Source organism: Molothrus aeneus, chromosome 4 (assembly GCF_037042795.1).
Source record: "Molothrus aeneus isolate 106 chromosome 4, BPBGC_Maene_1.0, whole genome shotgun sequence".
Lineage (NCBI taxonomy): Eukaryota > Metazoa > Chordata > Aves > Passeriformes > Icteridae > Molothrus > Molothrus aeneus.
Window position 1 is genome coordinate 45,100,549 of NC_089649.1, and position 20,411 is coordinate 45,120,959.

The 20,411-nt window shown below is 35.9% G+C and overlaps 1 protein-coding gene across 1 annotated transcript in view; it reads left to right on the plus strand.

Moving 5' to 3' along the window:
• The first annotated feature begins 4,607 nt into the window (after positions 1-4,607).
• DLC1 (DLC1 Rho GTPase activating protein) overlaps positions 4,608-20,411 on the plus strand; it is a 214,725-nt gene continuing 198,921 nt past the window's right edge. The window contains exons 1-2 of the mRNA XM_066548398.1: positions 4,608-4,689; positions 19,044-20,190. Coding sequence (XP_066404495.1) covers positions 19,156-20,190 — 1,035 coding nt within the window. The 5' untranslated portion in view covers positions 4,608-4,689; positions 19,044-19,155. The remainder of the gene's footprint in view (positions 4,690-19,043; positions 20,191-20,411) is intronic.

Sequence of the window (20,411 nt, forward strand, 5' to 3'; positions counted from 1 at the left end):
CCCAGCCATTCTATTATACCAGTCTGTGTGTGGCTGATGGATGCTGCTCTTTCCCTCCACTTGCTTCCTCTTGTGTTCTATAATGATTTCATCACATCCAAAACATCTTCATAAAATGCCTGGGCAAGAACAATCATCATATTCTTGGTACCTATGAAATGTGAAAGCATGGAATACCTCATGAAATCAGCTAATTCCACTGTGAAACAAAAGCAAACATGGCAGTTTTGAAAACAGTTTTAAAAATAGAGCTGTTTGTCTCTGTCTTGCAGTACTTTCGGCAGTTCCAGGTGTATTTAAACAAAATAGGGTTGTTTTTTTTCCTATCCTTCAGTTTTTAGGGGAAATATATCAGGTTAAATATGCTCTTTAAGAAAAAAGAAAGATGTTAGTGAAAGCTTTCGTGTTTTTCTGTAAGGGATATGGCAACTTCTATTTCTTAAGGCAAATAAGAGTAAGACCTCAGGTGTTCTTCTTCTTTTTCCTATTTAGCACATGACTTTCTCAGCAGGATTGCTTTTTAAGCATAAAAACAGATTAGGTCTGTCCACAAACCCTGAGGATACTGTTTCACATAAGTTACTTGAATTTTGCATTCAGTAAACTATAGCTATAATACGTTAATAATTTCCTATAAACCAACTGCAAGGTTTGGATAAATTCTCATTGCTTTATGTAGGGATTTGACTGGGCAACAACTAATTAAGGAAGATCATACCACCATGTGTAGTTCAAGGTCTAGAAAAGACCATCAGATCTTCAGACAAATAAAGAGCGCCTGAAAATATTCACATCTGCATTATATTAATGTCTGTGTGCTGCTACAACAGAAATTGCTTGACTATTTTGAATTCTTCTTAGTTTTTTAATTGTTTTGGTAGTTCACTTTATATAGGATCATGGAAATAGCATATTATTAGTTTCTTTTTCCACAATATGTGATGGAGTGTACTCAGCTTACACTAGTATGACAAAAATGTTTAATGTTTGTGAATAAATAATATTATATATGTGTGATTTTTTTCTACATCTTTCTTATTTAGAAATAAAATGTAGTCATAATAAGAATAGATTACAACTCTTCAACTAACATTACCTAAATGAACATTGGAGTTCTTTGAATACCTGATTTATATGGTCTAGCTTTGAGACATATGGTTTTCTGAGTTACAGATGTGCTAAGAAAAAAGACCACCTTTGTGTTTGACTTAAACTTAGAAATAGCAAAGAGATAAATTCTATCATTTTAGTATAGTCAGTCTGACCACAGTGGAAGTGCTATTAACTGGTCTTATTAGTGAATTTCCTTGTGTCTCATTAGTACTCCATTTCTCTACTACATTTTCCCATTCTGTTTATTGTTCAAGATCAAACAGAATTATCAAGATTTCAGACTTAAATGTTCTGATTTCACATGTTCTTTCTATTCTACCATTGTAAAGTTTTATTAAAGCAGCTTTTGAATAAGTATTCAAACTCTAGTTATTCCCCTCCTTTCTGCAGATGTGATAGCAGAAAAAGATATTTTGGAGACAGTCTGCCCTCAGTTTTCTTAGACAGGAAATGTGCAGACAATGTCTATAATGGTCTTTTTTCCAGCTCTTTGTCAAGCCCTAGAATAATTGAAATAAATTTTCTTTTTGAAACTGTTTCGCATAGCAGATCATGTTCTAATAATCTCATACCTTTTAAATATGTCCCCACTTATAAGCTTTTTAATGTCTTATTCCTTGTGACTGGCTTCTGCAATAAAAGAGAGAACACCTTATTTAATTAAAACCAAAGGTTTATGATGGAATATTAAGTGAAGTTTAGCTAAAGAAAAATAATTCTTAAAAAATAATTAAAATTCTGTCTTGAAATATTTGTTTACTTTTTTTGGAACAGTGTGTTTCAAATTTTCATCACTTTTTTTTTTGTGTATTATAAAGCCAAACAGTTTTAGTAAATTTTAACTGCAAGGAAACTAAAGACTTTTTGTTTTACTTTTATTCCCATAAACATAAATTTTAAAATTGTGCAATTTGTGCAATTGCATAATTGCAAATAAAATGTGCCCCTTCACAGCTTGTAACTTATTCACTAAATTCCAAACTGAAATCTTGCAGGGAAATAGTATAAATCACACTTCACAGTGGAGTAAAAGTTATGGATTCAGAACTGAGAGTAGTCAAATGTAGTTAAAAATAATCCTGAAAAGTTATTTACCTCTGGGGCTGTGCTTCTGGCTGTTCTGAGTTTACCAGCACATGTGCTGTTTCCTTTTATGGGCTTCAAAGACCTCCGCCTTTGAAGATGCAGAGGTTAGGCTGGGAAGTCATTCCACTTAAGGCTGTCTACCTCCACTATCCATGTACATGAAAGCTACTGGGAAAAATTTCAAACCCACTTCCATTTGGGCCTGCATAACTTTGCAACTAACTTTTAAAGGTAATACTGTAATTTTAAGGCTGAAAACTGTATATATAAAATTACATGTGTGACAACGAAGACCACATTCCACAAATTTAGCAGATTTCAGCACAAAGTTCCACATGCTCAGGAACTAAAGCTTGACAAATTAGCTCCAGATATGGCCATATTAGTGGGAGCTGAAGACAGCCCTACAGGGCTGGCTTTTCTTTGACTTAAGAAATGCCCTTGAAAAGATTTAATTGAGCTAATGAAGGCATTATATAAACAGTTAAAAGCAGTTGTTGGAGGCTGGTAGAAACTCATGTACCAGCAGTTAGTAATTAAGAAGATCTTCTATCTCCTTTCAGAATAAATATCCTGTCCCAGTTGTGGCAGGCCTGCTGAATGCAGACTTTCTGGTCAGTAAATGTCCAGACACTATTTTGTGTGCAAAAACATCTGCAATGTGTTACCTCTGTAGCTCCCTCTCAAAGCCAGACAAAGGCCAAAGTTTCCAATTAATAACCTGCTCAATAACCATAAAATCATTTACTCAGACCTAGTTTTTAATAATCAATAAAGAAAGTTTACACCAGCTGAAGGTGTCATCAGAGAGTGTGATGTATGACTGACCCACTTGGTAAGATGAATAAACTTAGCAACAGCACTACTTTCTGTCTTAAGTGTAAAAAAAATTTAAAATTATACATGTTGATTACTATTATGAGTCACACTGACTTAAATAAAATAAATACTAAGTAAGTTATTTCACCTAAATATGAAACCAGTGGCCAAAGGTGGGGGTTTGCATGTGTTTATTAGTAGAATTTGTTATGTGAATAGCTAATATTTATTACTAATAAATACACTAATTAAAGCCATACTAGTAATTTCCATTAGCTTACCCTCAAACTTCCACAGAGCTGTCCGTCTGGTTTTAATCAAAACCAAATGGTAATCCAAGTTCTCAGGCTGGAACAGCTAAGAGGAAGTCGTTCAGAGAAGGCAGAAGAAAGCAGAAAAGATAAACAGACGATAGTCACTAAATTTGTATAGAGCAAAGGATGTAGATGCTGTGGGTTACTCTGAAGACATGATTCAGGCACCCTGTCAAACTGGAACGAAGTAGTTACAAGTGTTTTATGTCAGCAAAATACTAATATGATCAAGATGGAGTCTGTCCTTTTGCTTTTGCAGAGCTGGATTTGTGTGACTCTGGAGGATTCTCAATAGAGGTAAAGCAACATATTCCACTGCCTGCAACATGACTGTGTTTAAACTATAGCATTTGTTTTCTAAGATCCAGCTTATTCTCTTGAGTAGGAATGCAATTTTAGCATTTTTCTTTAAATGGAATCTGCCTAACTGTGGATATTTGTTCGACAGAGTAGTACTAGACCTTTTGTCACTGTGGTGTGTTAAGTTTAGACCATGTTTCTCACTACCTGACGTCAAAGACCAGGTGTTTCAGAAATGTTCTCATGTTGTTCTGGATAACTGCTACCTTTGCATGAGCATTAGAGAAGCATAAAGTATTTTTTAAAAGAAAAATCCAGGAGGGAGAGGTTTAAATACATTTTTACATTATGTAGCTGTAGTACAGATTTTTTTCTTGGGCAGAAATAGCCCAGCAGTGCATGAAGCTGACTGCCTTGAAACACTCGGTCTTGACGTTTTCTTTTCCCTCCATTTCTGTGCTCTCTCCCTGGCGCAGGCAGGCAGGCTCGCTGTCTCTCTCCCTCTCTCTCTCAAAGGCAGGAAATACTTTTCAGGCAATCTGGGCCTGGTTGTTGAGGCCCCCTTTCACAAAACATCAGTCTGAATTTAGTAGACAGAAGTCACTGGGAAAAGCTTGACAGGCTTGTGCTTAGCTAAGGCTCCCTCCAGCTGCAGAGGGTGTTTTTGTTAGAATCACACATTGAGCAAAACTGCTCAGAATAGAGCAATGATCTCAGTAGCGAAATCTGAACTTTTATGCTAGCAGGAGCTAGCTGGGACTGGGCTCTTTTGTTTGTTTGTTTGCTTCTTCGTTTTGTTGTTTGGGCTTTTTTTTTCTTTTAATGGCCAAAGATTTTAGGGAGGTCATGTCTGAATTCCTGATTCTCTTCATCTAGGTAAGGCTGTCTTGGAATCTCTCTGTACTTTTAACTATCAAAAAAAAAATATTTTTTTTTTTAAAAAAAAAAGAAAAAAAAGGAAAAAAATAAAAGAAGGTAAGAAAAACCTCAGGAAAGGAACAAGCAGTATCCAGCACTGGAGTGTTCTGCGTTCAGGATCTCAGCACTAGAAAGAGAGGTAAAAAAATTTATAATCTTTAAAAATATACATTTAGTTGTAAACTGTGACAACTCTGTTTATCAAATATGCCAGACCTATAAAAAAATTTCTGTATGTTTTTCTTCATCTTTTAAAAATATGCTTGAAATGCTTGAAGTTTATTCGCATTCTTATATAAATAAAGCTGTATGATATTGCTTGCATATTTTTTAATGTACATTAAATTGGAAAGTTAGGTGTGAGTGATTTGGGTTTTTTCACCCCATTTAACAACAGGGGTGAAAAAACAACATTTAGGGCTATGTTTTTTTTCTCTCTCCCCACCTTCCCCTCTTTCCACTGCAGCAGTAATGATAATGAGGAGTGTTTTAGGTAGATAGATCAGTTATACCTCGCTGGGCTAGGTCTCTAGCCTTTTCTCAGTCCTAGATGAAATTTGTATTAGAAGTGGCAGTACAGTCTTAAAGGTGTATACTCTAAATCTGAAATTCCAACGTTTATTTGTTGGCTTTAGCTAAATTGCATTTTTAGTAATGCCTTATTAGATACAGAAGTTGCTGTATGCTGTGCTAGCATTTAGAAGAGGTAAAGTAAGATTCAGTAAATGTCAGCTGACTATAATTTTTGGGAGGATGCATGGATTTACTCTTTTTTTCTTCTTAAGCTAGTAAACATGTAACTAATAAAAATAACAAGAATCTGCTGTTAAAGAGTTTAGGGAGAAAATCAGGATAGTATCTTTCACTGATATGTGACTGCATTTATATTTTATGTAAAGATGTGATTTAATTATTAATTTGTTCTGGATATGAGAAGCATTTTTTTATGTGAATCTACATAGTATTCTTTGTCTTCCTGCAAATTGTTGCCTTCTCTCTCCCTTTCTCTCTTTCTCTCTTTCTCTCTCTCTTTCTCGCAGTAGGACTCCATGTAGTTGTTGGTCAGATTGGTAACTAAAGGGAAGTCATCTGTTCATCTATTTCAATAATATTTTAACTTTGCTTTTAGTATTCTTCCAAATGATTGTTGTGAAAGGAAATGACTTTGTGGTGTGAAAAGACATAAGGATATTCCAGAATGGAGTCAAATATCTCCTCTGCTATAGACTGAGAATTGTACACTTTACTGCCATTTGGAGGAAAAAAATTGTTCAGGGTGTTCAGAATTGGCTCTGAGTTGTAAAGAGAATGCATCTTAACTGGACAGGAAACAACCAATAGGCAGTAAATCGTTCCTGAGTATATTCTGGGGTGAATTTTAATATCACAATTTCATATTTCCTTATGGACAAGTCTACTCCAGTGTTCTGGTTTGGGAGAGCTGTGAGCTGAAAGTGGTGGGACTGGGAAGTTGAGAGGAATTTGACTGAGTCTTTTTGTCATCCTTGTGAAATTTCTGCTGGAACATTGGTGTCTCAAAGGATTTGGCTTTAGTGGCTTTTACTGCACTGTGTTCCCATGCTTGCTGCTGCAAGTATAAGTGCACGTATTTAGTATTAGTGAGTGCTCCAGTTAAAAAGGAGAAAATTTCCCTCTTAAGCAGTCATCTTCTGCAGCACCACTTCTGGGTTTAAAGCATATAATGACCTCATCTGACCTCACTTGCAGATGCAAATACTTGACACCTGAGGCAGTTGAACTACAGGGTGGACAACAGAAGAGAACCCAGAAAGTATTTTCTCTTTAAACTCTGAAGTTTCTTGTAGACCATAAGAAAGTATAACATTGATAAATGCCTGCATTTTTGATTTAGAAGGTTTAAATGAAAGTCCTGGAGACAAATCACTATTCAGCTTCTGGTTCTACTTAGTCTGATTTCTCTGTTATGCTTACCTTGTTTGGATTTTTAAGATATGTTTGTTCAAGAAAAAGGATTCACAGAAAAGTTACAGTCTAAAAAACCTCTGAAAAATATTTTATAGATATATAGCAACAATGAACATGGAAAATGAGCATCTAGAGTTTTTTGACCTTGCTGTATTCCTTCAGGAATCTTAAAGTTCTTTATGTGAAACAAGAAAATAGCCCAAGTAGTTGGATCAAACGACTCCCTTGAAGGAGGTAATGAATTTATGTCTGCAGCCTTGAGAAAAATTAACACAAATGGTTACATCCATGTAATAGGAATTATTCAAATAGCTTTTCTTCACATAAATTTATGTGCCTGAAAACTAATTTTCTTTTTAACTTGTACCTGTTGACCTTCATGTCAAATGCCATACTCAGAATAAAATTTTTATATTTAGGCCTAATTACAAATACCTCTGTAATACAAAGCAATCCCTCCTAAAAGAAAATTAAAAGTAAAGACAACAGCTTGTCTATGCAGTTTTTAAATAGGCAAGGCTTAGAGTAATTCTTTTAAAGTGCTGGGCTAAAAATCAATTCAAATGGTTGTTCCTTAGGTGATGGAGCAATCTAAGGATTCCCTTTTGGCTTTTTCATTAAGTCTCAAAAGTTACTTAATTTTATTTTTCTTGGTTGTCAGAAGTATTAAGCCACATTTTATATAATAGTCTTCTGTTGTTCTTAACATGAATTTTGTTGCTGGAATGTATCTTCTTTGTTATAAAGCTTCCCTGAGGACAGCAGTAGCAGAAGGAGGAAGAGAATTTACAAATGTTTTCCTCTTTTCTCAAAAAGAAGCTATATTTTACAGTATTCTCCTTTTTTCTTTTATTCATCTGGTTCCATTTTCCTTTTTTTTTTTTTTGTCTGGAGAAAAAAATAAAGCAGGGTGGGTTGTTGGTCTTCTGTTCTTTTGACAAAATAAAAAGCAAAAAGACAAAACCAGAGTAACATAAGGGCCAGAGCAATTGAAATAGCATATCCAGAAGTGTCAAATCTTGATTTCTTTCCTATATGGAGAGAGCCTCTGGAGGTCTCTGATCCAACATATTATTCAAAGTGGGCTCAACTAGAGCTGGTTGCTCAGGTCCTTGTCCACTAGGGCTTTAAATATGTCATCCAAAGAAGATTATCACTGTGAATTCTTAGTAAGGACTTTAAGACTGGCTGGATTCACAGGTGTATTTTTAATATATGTGTGTGTGCTTATGTATATATACATGTATACAAATGCATGTATATATGCATAAATTATACCTCAAACAAAAATTATCTAGAATTTTTACATGTCAATCCTATGTATGTCATATGTGATTATTTCATTTTAATAACTACTGATATTGAATTTCACTATGTTTAATAGTTCACCATTGATATTTGTTGACGCTTTCAGGTATTATTTATTTAAGAATAGTCTGTTGGTAGATAATTTCAAATCCATTATTTCCATAGTTGCTTGTTTCCCTTTAATGAGAAAAATCACTTATGTTGAGATAAGAAATGCCCAGAGTTTTATCTTTGGTGTATTTTACATCAGTCACATCCCAAATACAGAGTTTGTTTAGGCTGTGTGTATCATTAAAACCAATTTCACTCATACTGTGTGCTCTTTACTTCTACCCTTCACTTTCATCTAGGCTCTTCTTTTTCTTACAGTGATTTGTGATACTTCCTGATGGCTATTCCATTGTACCCTGTGTCAAAATCTATTAGCTTTAGATGAAATTCCCTTGAACTTTAGGAAATTTTATAATTAATTTTCTTACCTCTGAATTTCCATTGGTTCTCCCACCCTCTTACTCACTCTTTATCAGCTGTAGAGTTTCTGGGTAGATAGGTCTTATTGGTGAGAGTTTCACAATAGGATTAAACCACTAGAAATAGTCTTTTCGTGCTAGAACAAATAAATGTTCCAAGCTGAACATCGTGGTACTTGTGGAAAGTTCACCTCGTGATAAAAAATTTTGGCATAAAAGGGAGTCGGTGGTGAGTTTGAAATAAATATCATTAGACTAAGAAGTGAGGAAAATCTGGAGTAGAATGGAGGATTGTTGCAATGTGTTGTTCTGCTAAAGGAGCTAAGAGAAGATGGAAGGAGCAAGAGGAACCAGTGACAAATATGCCAGGCCAAAGCAATTGGGGTTATATTATTAAAGCTGCACCTTATTAACGAGCTTTCATAACCTTAGTATTGTATTACTAGCATCTTTGCTAAGACTATCACAAAATATCAATCTTTTTTGACCTGCTCATGAATTTTCTCTTAAATTACACAGACATGTAAAGGGCGAGGAGAACTTACTTTGGATTCACTTTTTCAGTCTGGAGCACTTAACAGTCCAATTCTTAGCAGTCCTGAGAGGCTCAACATACTAGAAGTTGTACTGTTAAATTCATTACACATTTTTTTGTCTGCAGCTAAATTGAGATATGCCTTTTTGTTTTGCTTGAATTGTTTATCTTCAGTTAAGACTGTTTTATCAGAGAGTGTTGGTAGCTTTCAATAATGACTACAATGAGAAGCTTTTTCTGAAAGGACACAGTTTCTAAGAGTGGTATCCGCCACAGCAAAATCTGGGTTTTGAGGATTCCATATACAGAAACAATTTTACACTCTATTTTACATCAAATTTTACAAACAATTTTACATCAAATACCTATGTTCAGATGTCACTAACAACTTCCACACATTGAGTCACTGTCAGCTTAATTGGGTATACCATACTGGATATTAAGATTTTTTAAAAGCTTTTGAATCTTGTGAGAGAATTGGTAGGCAGTAAAGGAAATAGATCTGAATCAGTTTTAAAATCAAGGGAAAATCTCCATGTAAGCTCACAAGTCATCTGTTTTATTTTTCCTGTAGTTATGTACTCAGAAACAGCAATTTCCAGGGCTGAGCATATCTTTCCAGGCAGGCTACAGATGCTAAGTAGAAGAATATCATTATAAAATCAGGAGACCAGCTGATGAGTTTGGAATTGAGGCACTCTGGAAAATACTGCAGAGAATGTCTTTTGACTGTAGGAGATGTATTCACACTATGCCTATGAAAGTCAGAGAGAAAGGGGACATAGAGGTGAGAAACACATACTCTGTAAAAGTCCTTTGAGAAACAGGTTTCCTGAATTCCAAAATAGGAATCTTATAATGAAAAATAATTGATTTCAGAGTTAGGTTTGAATGCTGACTTTTTCCTCCCAGTTTCACCAATCTGGAGGATAAATTAAATTTTTACTTTCCCTTCCTTGGAGGAAGTGGATTTAATTAGGCCGTCAAGTGCATTTACAAAGCACTCAGTGTCCATTATATGTTATTTCTCTCTCTAGTTTCAAAGAAATAGTGGTATACAGCTGCCATTTTGAATAATTTTTGCTTTTCACATCTTCAGCTACATTCCATAAATACTTGCTCAGTTTGCTATCAGTACTTTTTCACAGGTGCAAAAAAATGGGATTCTGAATGATTCTTCTAATGGCTCATTCCCATCAAAAAGCACAGTCTCTTCAGTAGTCATTCTCTGTAGACTCTCCCTGATAAAATATTTGTCTTTCTCAATGGGAGAAAATAATTTTCAGCTCTTTAAGTACAAAGTATAGGCAAAATAATGCCAAAAATATTTTTTAGTGTCTACACTAGGAATGAAAACAGGACCCCTACTATTCAGTAAGGAGGCTGGTTGCCAAAAGTCATTGTCCATAGTGCCTCATACTACAGAGGTTTCATAGCTCATGGCTGTAATGAGCACCAGCAACATTTTTTTAAATAAAAACAACATATTAGAACCTTAAATCTAAATGGCAACAGGAATACAATCTGATTAATTTACATTGTTTTCAAAAAGACCTCCTGTAGCTAAATTATTCATTTTTCACTTGAGTGGGCAAGAAAATGAAATGTCTTCTGTTTGGGGGAAGGGGGAACATATTTGTGGAAAAACATTTCCTTAATTCAGGACCAAAAATAATAGCCACAGTTTTCTGGGTTGCCATGTCCCATGGGATGAACTTTTCTTATTTGATGTCTTTTCAGGATGCTTCCAATTCAACCAGGGAGTGAGGTGTAAGAAATCTAGAAATTATATTATCTTTTCTATTTTCTGGGCATAGAGAGCCCAAATGATTTGGGGGGGGAGGATTGGCAGAGCGATGAATTTTCCACATAAACCTCCTATGGAAAAAGAAGACTTTAAACCTTTACACCTTAGATTGCTTTTATTACAAAGAAACAAGAAATTTAAATTATAGAATCAGGATAGTATCTATAATAACCTTCACACTACTAAATTTTGAAGACCAGCAGACTCACAGATCCAAATTGCTAGATGGGTCTAATTTTCTTCTTAAAAAGTCTATGCTTAAAACCTTTTTACTTTTGCTTAAAACTTTTTTACTTTTTAGTGGGCAGTAATAAATTTTATGGCTGTTTTCACTTTGGAATGATACTGTGGTAAAGGGGATGGATGTTCATAACTGCTAAAAAGACTTTAATTCTGATTATTACTAACCTGCCACTAACAAAATTACAGTAAAGTGGTACCATTGTGCTATAAATACTTGAGAAAATAATATTTCACTGTTGGCTATTCAAAATAGGACAGAAACATAAAGTTGGATATTTTAAATGTAGTGTTTAATTGGTTTTGATTTGATAATTAAATTGGGCGCAAACTATATAGATCTTTAGTAAGCCTGGATAACAGTGGATCAGTTTGGATCCAGTCATTTCCCCTTTCTCATCCTTGAGGAAGAGCTTTGGCTCATCTGAGGCTCAGCACTGGAAATGAACCAAATACAAATACAACCAAGCTAAAACCCACTGTAATCACATCTTGGCTACAAGTAAACCCTCTTCATTGTATGATGATGAGCACTGGTAATGCAGCTGCTTTTTGAGGAAGAGAAAATAAAAGAACTCCATGTTGTTTTATGTTTAAAGCCATGCATTAAGGCATATTGACAAAGTTTGGGCTCATATCTTAGGAGCCAATAATATTTTCACAAAACAAGCAAGACTTTTGAAGTCTCTGAATGAATAACTTGCCAACTTGACTTTACATTTTGTGGTGTCTAATGTATTGAGGTCTTATAGTGCCGCTGGACAGTATCAGTTTTTGTAACATGTTAAATATCTTCCAAAAGAAGGATGTTTACAAACTTAAGTGTGTTAGACATTTTCCAGTGACAATAAACTGTAATAAGCATATATGACATATGTCAGAATCTGTGAAGAAGAAAAGAAAATGGTTTGTTAAAGGTATAATGAAATTAATACCTGAAGGAATGGGGAAATCCTTATTAAGTCAGAAAAACGATTTCAGGTACATGGCTTGATTAATTTCTTGTGTTGTATTTCTTATATCAGAAATAACAAACAAAAAACAAATAGAAAAAAATGAAATGTTTTGCAGTATGATGTATATTTATTATACATTTTACCTTCTATTTACTTACATGGACAAGCAAAGAAAATATTCTTTGGTGTATTTTAATATTTCTGCTTTCTATTTCTACTTTGCACTTCTGCAAATTCCTGCTGCATAAGGTACAATGAATAAATGTTCTCCTTCTTCATGATAGTATTGATTTTTATATGGTTCTAAATTCTCTCTTTCCCAGACAGGAAACTCTCGTGTATTTCATGGCCCTTCAGACAGAAGCTATACCATACTTTTTAATCCTTTCTGTTGTTTTTTGCTGTATGTGTTCCTCTTCTATTTCTGGTTTTGAGATGGAATTGCCACCATTACATGCAGTTTTCTGTTCATTGCATAACAAGAATTTAGAAAATATTTTTTATGATGCCACTGTATGCTCAGCCTCTCCTTCACCTATTGTGCTACATATCTTTTAAGTATCACTGAGCCTAAAATTCAATTCCAGATTAACAGTGGCAGTGACTTAGTTTTGGGTTTGTTTTCTGGATTGGTAGATGATATAACAGAGACTTTTAATATTAATTTATAATTAGAAGTATTTTTTAATCACTGGGTGCCATTTTATTTAGTACAGAGAGTTTCATATGCAGTTTAATCTCCTAGTTCTCCATTTCAATTTGGTGACAGCAAATTTTATCATTTTACTTCTTTTCTTGTTCTGAATAATCTAAAAAACACAGTTTTTAATACCTGCCTTCACAATACTATTACTAATCTCTCTCTTTATATTAAAAAAAAAATCAGTCACATATTCTCACTTCTGGTTTCATATTTAGTTTCTGGTTTTTGTTAATTTATATTTTCGTTATTAATTAGATTTTTTAGTCAATTTACTGCATATGGAAATCAGGTTTGCATGTATGTAATTCACAACCAAGTTGTATTTTTTTTAATTTGACTTTAAACCATCTTTTGCTTCATCCAATCATTGCTCACAGTAACCCAAGGCTAAGTGTGCAGAGAGCTTCCCCATTTCTGCCACTTTCTCATTCTGTGGAGACACCACTCATGAGGCCTAGTAGGGAGAAGGAGGTTTGAGGGCCAGAAATTCCTCTGCTTTGTCTTCCTTTTAATGATCAGAGAGAGGGAGATTGGAAAAAGTCTCTTATCCTAGAGATGCAGTACTTCCCCTGTACCCCTACTCCAGCCCCTGCTCAGGATCCCTTTTGGCTCTGTGGCTCTCTTTCAAGTAAAGCTCATCTCTGACCCCAGAAGCATTTGCCATTAGCTTGGAAGAATGTCCCTTTTGCAGTTCCCCAGATTTGCCCTCTCTACATGTGAATCCCCTTTCATTCCGTAGAGAAAAGAGGGTTATTTGGACACCTTTTAGAGTTACAAGTTCAGTAATATTTCATTTGAGTATTGTTATGCAATTCTAATATTTGGTTCCCAATCACTTTATGTTCTTGGAATCTCTCCTAACAGAGGCTTCAAGAGGAGTCAGTTCCTCAGACTTATCAGGGAGGTGTTAGCAGTTGTGTGCTCCTTGATCTATAGCTGGGCAGCAATTTTAAAATCCTGTGCGGTAGGGTGTGCTGGAAGGAATGTTTGTATGTTGGACTTAGTACTGCTTGTGTCTATTTCTGTCCACTGATTCATCGCTGGAAACCAACAGTAAGATCTCATCAAAGAAAAGGACAAGTATCCTGTGAAAGGACAATATTGGGATGTATTTGTGTTTTTCTGTACAAAAATCAGCAACACCTATATTAATAGTCTGTGTTCACATTTATAGGTACAACACATGCATATACATGCAAACCTGACCATTAAAAGTTATAGAAAACATTTAAATTGTTTTATTATTTCATTCTGAAGGCGTACTTGTCTTATGAGTACTATGCTATTTCTAATTTTTAGAATAAAGTTGTAAATATTTTTAGCATTTGATTTCAAATATTAAAGAAATCAAAAAACCTGCATCTGGTATTGACTAGATTAATACTCCACAAAAAACAATGCTTATATTTCTACTCTATGACAGCAGGGTTTAGCATGGTCCAAAACCCTGCACTGCAAATGTTGCTTACATAGAAACTGCAGACAAGGTAAGCCTCCACTTCAGTGAAATCCAAAAGGTGGTCTATGTCCAGGAAATAAGAAATGAAGGACTGCTTTTTAAAAGCAGGAGATCTTTTTAAATAAATAGCTGAGTGAAGACCTAGAGGCTTATGTTTTATCTCAAATTATTTGTAAACAACATTCTGTGTCAGAGATTGGTATGGAGTTACTGAAAGAGCTGTATCCAAGCCAGACCAGGAGATGTGAGATGAGTTTATAGGAAACAGACCCTGTTCACTTAGACTTCCTTAAACAAAGTTTGCTGACTGGGGTCACAGACTAATGAAGATAAAATAATGATAACAAAATAAATATTTCTGCTTGATCTCCATTGCTCACATACTCCTGCTATGCAAAAAATGTAATGAAACAGTCTTTCATCTTTGTTTTTGATGCTTTGCCTTTTTCTTTTTTTTTTTTAAGAAAAATTTTCATCCCATGTAAAACATTAGCAAAACTTAAATTCCACTGGCATGATGGTGGGGCTGTACTGCCTGGGTTGCCCTCTCAGAAACTTTCCTGCCACAGCCTTTGTGAGCTGTTCCGTGTTCTCTGCAACTTCCTTCCTTCCTTCCAAAGGTTTTCTATTTATTGCAAGATGGCTGTTGAATATGGTACAATGAATTGTCAAAATGGAGGAATTGGTGCAGGCAACAGAGATGTCACACCTGGATCAGTGGCAGTGCTTGCTTTGGCCATACAGAGATGCCACCAAGTGTCCTGCACAGCAGTGTCTTACTTAGGCCTTCTTTGCCATAGTCCTTCTCTCCTAATGGCTTGGGGTTTACTGCCTGGGCTTGTGTGGTTGCTGCTATTGCTGCATGGCCCCGTGTTTCTCTTCTTATCTCTTTCTTCCACTCTGGGAAAAACAGGGCTCCACTCCCGTGCTCTGGAAGTCTGAGGGGCAAGATGTAGGACCAGAGAGCCCTGGCTGTGTGCTTCTGCCCTTGTATTCTTGCAACTGGGATGTTTGTGTGCTCTGTCCTAAGCCCCAGAAGGGAAGCTTCTCTGACAGGTCTGCACGGCCACAGTTCCACATTTAAGTGCCTTTCCTTCCCTTTCCATTCTCCCCCTAGCTCCAAGACTCATTTCTTCCTGACACAGCTTTCACAGGTGTCAGTCCTAGTACTGGGTTTGTGTAAGGATAGTTCTTGTAAAGTGTCATTTTTCCTTGAGGAGGGAAGCAAGAGAAGGTAAAACATATCTTGAAAAATGTGTTGCACAGACAAATTTGAATGGAATTTCATGAGGAAAAAAAATTCTCTGTCTGTATTTTGAAAGCCTGCTGCAAGCAGTTTAATATGAGTTTTTCCTGAAAAAAGAAAATCACAGGAATTCTAATTGAGGGAAAATGTTAGACTGTCTAATTATAGAGAACCTACCAGCTCATCATTTTCCGCTTTATCAGTTGTAAAGTCACCCCGTTCTGTGAGACTAGACACAAAGTTTCCTAAAATAAACTAACCTAAAGGTTTGCCCTATTTTTCATTAATATTATACTTTACAGTGAGATAGGCAGTAAATTATTACAAAATCCATCTAAATTAACATCTAGTTTTGTAAACAATATGAAGCATCATAGAGGGTTCTTGACTGGGCTTCTGCTGCACTCTGATGACCTGCTGCTCAGTATCACTTTCTATAGGTCAAGAATTACCTTCATTGGGTCAATGTTGGCAATATTCCTTAATTCAAACCCAGGATCAAGAAATTTTTCCCAGAAGTTTTATCCTTTGTATTTCTGTTTCAAAACAAAAATTTGTTTTGTTCTTCAGAAAGTTAATAGTACTAAGCAATACCAAACACCACTTGAAAAGTAAAGCAAAATATAAGTCAGAATTATAGCAACAGCTGAGTGGACTGTATCATATTGATAGATGTTTTGATCAGAAGAAAAGCTGTTTTCACTCTGAAAAAGGTTTCAACAGACTGATGATAGTTCATCTGACAGTCCTAAATTCTGCAGAAATCAGATATAAAGGTTTCTAGTTGTGGCATGGCAGGAATAGTAAGAAAGGGGGATGCTTCTTTCTAGGGTAAAAGTACAAATGGACTTGAAGGGGCATTTCTCAGATGGTAAAAGATGCTGCATGTCATGGGAAAAAAATGAGTAGCAATAGCAGAAAAGCAGTGATCGAAGCAGGAAGACTTTCTTCTGCACAGTGGCACTTGGTTCTCTGGCAGAGAATCTTTTCCAGAGGTCTGGAGCACTGAACCCTCCAAGATACAGCTTATGTGCTTGCATGTGAGTGAAAGGAAATAAGTTGTCCTGAACAAATAGGTAGAAAAGAAATAAATTTTCTTGTCAGCCCTTAAATGTCAAGCAATTAGAGCAGGAAAATAATTTCTGAGCTGAATTGTTTAACATGGTCTTTGAGGAGTGGAGAGGGAGCAGAAGAAAAGTAGGCTGTCACCAAGCTCTGAGCTCCTTCATGCACCATGGGAATGAAGGGATTTCAGGAGCTGTTGGTGACCCTGCCTGGGGAGGTGACATATGTACTGTAGATTTTCATATTGAGTGCTAATACACACTCATTTGTTAGAGAACAATAAAAGTGCCCATGTAGTATATTTATTTGTCTTGTATTTCAAGCTAAGTATTTTATATTTCTCTGTTTAATAATTTTTCTGCAGTCTATGAGGCAGTCAAAACTAGTGATAATGTAAGTAAAACAGAAAGGTTCCTAATGTAAAATTTGGTTTTCATTCCCCATGAAATATAACTTACCACATCAAAAAAATGAAAAACAGTAACAGATCTGTTCTTCCACTTCCGTAAGTCCATGTAGCAGAAGCAAGATTAACATGCTCCCATCAACTCAATGAGAGCCTGCCTTCTGTGCATTAATTAGGTAGGTGGATGTATGTATATCATTAGGAAGTTGCATTTTTTAGCTTTGTACCCTTAACTTCTACTATCTTTATCGACTGTTGTCAAAAATGTCCCTATATGGCTGTAGCAACTGTGTTTAATTTTCTCTGAAGTAGATTAAGGTAGTGTTCTAGTAGGGGAAGAAAGGGAATCTGCAAATGAGTTGTATCCATGTGCAACTCCAAACATTGCTCATGGAGGACAGTAGAAATCATTGAGCCCTTTCTAGTAAACATGCCTCTTTTCAAAGTTCAAAACAAACACTATGGTGACTGTAAAATTATTTTAATTGAAGAGCTTTAGTGTCCATCAGGAAAAGGTGCAGCAGAAGTTGAAAGTATTTTCACTATTGATTTTTCACTCTGGTAATTTTGAACCACACGTACTTAGAAATAAAGATGAAATCGCAATAAGAATGTGCTGCAAATTTATACAATAATTTCACTTTATATTTTAATATATAGGGTTAATTTCATATTTGATCAGGAAAGAAGAGAGAATTATAAAATTTTATTAACTTTTTACTACTAAAATTTGCCTCTGAAAGCAGATAGTTTTTTTGGCCTGGTTCTGTGTGTTATTTTCCATTTTGCTCAGCCTCCTACACACTAATGACTTGTGCATGGAATTTCATATACTCTATGAATATATGTTCTTTTTAAGCAGAGTCTCCACAGAGGTGGAAAATGTGAATGTGAAATGAAGCTTGCCATTCCTAAAAGAAGGTTAAAGATCTAGGACTGCATACAAGCCTACCCTGAAAGTCAGTTTTTCAAGGCATAATTTATGGAGGTTCAGTTGCCCAGGCATAATTCTGCATTTCTTTCAAGATAAATACTTTTATACTTTCAGGCATGTGATTTGTCAAGGCAGCTTTGTGACCTGGTGGACAATCAGAATTTGCCTTAGTGGACTGAAATGACCCAGAACAGACTCACTACTTAATCTTCTTTATTGCTGAAATCAATAACCAGATCCATGCTAAGTGCTGACAGTTCTTGTGTAGGGAGTGAAAAGAAGTGTCTGCTCCTTGAACTTCTAACATCTTATGAGACAGAAGCTTTGTTTTCTTCTTTGACAGTGAACTTGTTAATTTTATTTTATGATTCATAAATTAATATATTTTCTTTGTGCTAACATACACCTGCAATGACATAAGATTTATGTATTATCTCAAATGCCATCATACAGAATGCCTAATGCAGCAGTCAGTGAAAATTCCCACATAGAAACCCAAGCAGGGACAGAGGCCTCTGGCAGAGCCAGGCAGTCCAGGTGAGTAGCAGAGCTACAGCCAACCACGCTGGCTCACAGTCTTCCCTTCTGGAGAGCCCCATTCCAAATAACAGTTTTCTCCATGCCTTACACCAGAGGATCATGAATATATTCAGCAAGGGAGGGTGTACAGGGTTCAGGTTTTATAATGCATTTGAATGAGAAAATACATCAAAAACTTAAAGTGGTTTTCCAAGTGTTGTATAGGACTACATGACCTTTAAAGGTCCCTTCAAACCCAAGCTTATCTATGATTCTATGATTTACTTTTTTTATTACTACACAACAACTGATTTACTCTGCAGTTTCATGTAACACTTGCAATTACAACTTGGCCTGAAGAAAATTAATAGTAACAATAAAAATAAGAGCTACTGAATGGGCCAAAGATACTCAGAAGATAAGTAGTTTATACATTTGGTAAATTTGGAAAAACCCTCAATTGTTCTCTACCTCTTTTGGTAAACAGCCAGAATTCTGCACTCCACAGGTATCCATGGATGAGGAAGAAATAAAGTTACAAAGCAACTATAAGTTACAATGTCATTTATACCCATTGAAATTATTATGAGAGACGCAGTTAAGAGGAGCTTGTTGTAAAATTTTGGCTCTGGAGCTACTTTCTTGTCCATGTGCCTGTTTATAACATTTTTGTTTACTTGATATTGGAAAGTAATCAAAAAAAATGTTATACTGAATTATGAGTGCCGTCAAGTTTTGTATGAAAAGTATTAAAACTTTAAACAAAACAGTCTTTTAAATTCCTGTCCTTCTGGTCCCACAGTCTTATCTTGTTTTACACTTTTGTTTAAACTGTTCCTTCCCTTTTTTTTTTATTTGGAGTTGATTCAATAACACAGTCTTTTTTTATTTCTTGCAGATGTTAAAATGATGAAACCTTCTCTCCCTCAGGAGCAGTGCACAGCAGCCATGACTTCTCCTCTGGTCCTCTGTGGAAGGTACATTGCAGTCTGCTTCTGAACTGTTATGACATGTCTCTAGCAATCAGAAAGAAAAGCTGGGAAGAGCATGTGACCCAGTGGATGGGATTGGCTTTGGAGCCTGTGGAGTATAATACAGCATGTCGTCACGGACTTGTAGCTGATAACTTGCAGACAAGTATGGAAAAAGATGAGGTTTTGAGCATGGACCGGAAAGAAAAATGTGCTTCATTTCCAGAGTGCTGCTATAGTGGAGAGGTGACTGGCTTCCCTGAAAAGCAGCTGGGAAATGTTTCAAAGGAGGTGGATGAAAACGACAACCACGAGGATGAGGAACATTTTCTGGAGGCGAGCACAGAAACTCTAGTCCATGTGTCTGATGACAATGATGACTATTCTGCACTCAGCCTGGATAGTGTTAATTACCACATCACTGCTGTAGGAAGTGAGCCCAAAGATGAAGGGCACAGCTTAAATGGAGCAGGCTCCTTAACACAGATGGTACCAATAACAGAGGGTAACAAGGCAGCTGAATCATCTGGAATCAGTGGAGATATAAGTGAGGAACCTAAAGAGGAGAGGAAAGAAGATGTTTGTGGCAGTATTGGCCAAAGCCTGGAGCTTTGTAATTATGAAGTCTTAAATGAAGTAGTAGATGTAGAGAAGGAAAATTGTATCAATTCTACAAATGTGAAAGAAGTTATTATGTCTGGGAAGCAGCTGCTTCATACTGCTGTAATTGCACAACAGCGCCGGAAATCTGATGCTTTCAAAGACGGGCTTGGAAAGTCTGAGTGCAATGTGGTAGAGAGTGGGATTTCTTCTGAATCATACACCAGTAGTGATGGACAGCTCTGCTCAGCAGTGCAGCCCAGCAACGGCTTTATGCAATCTCCTCCTTGCTCTTGCATCCCAGCAGTGGAAAATGGTCTGGATAAAAGTGGTGTCACAGAACCTCAAGTGGCCCCTGAAAACAAATGCCTTTCGAATGTCAGTTCAGCAGAAGACATTCAGTGTTTACATGTAAGGAATCATTTGACCACACACGAACATTCAGACAATCAAGTGAAACTGCGCAAAAGAAAGGTAGGATGCTTCTAGACTGCTGAGTGTTTCTCAAATATCTTCCCCCAGTTTCTGATGATGGTGATACTGTGCCTAACTAACTGGAGATAAAAAGTGGTTGTTTCATTAATTTATCAGGTTCAAACAGTTTCAGGACAAATATATCTATACAACAACTAAATTTTAGGAGCTTTTTTTTAGGGTCTGAAAATTGCCGACCTATGAATTTTGATGGTACCTTA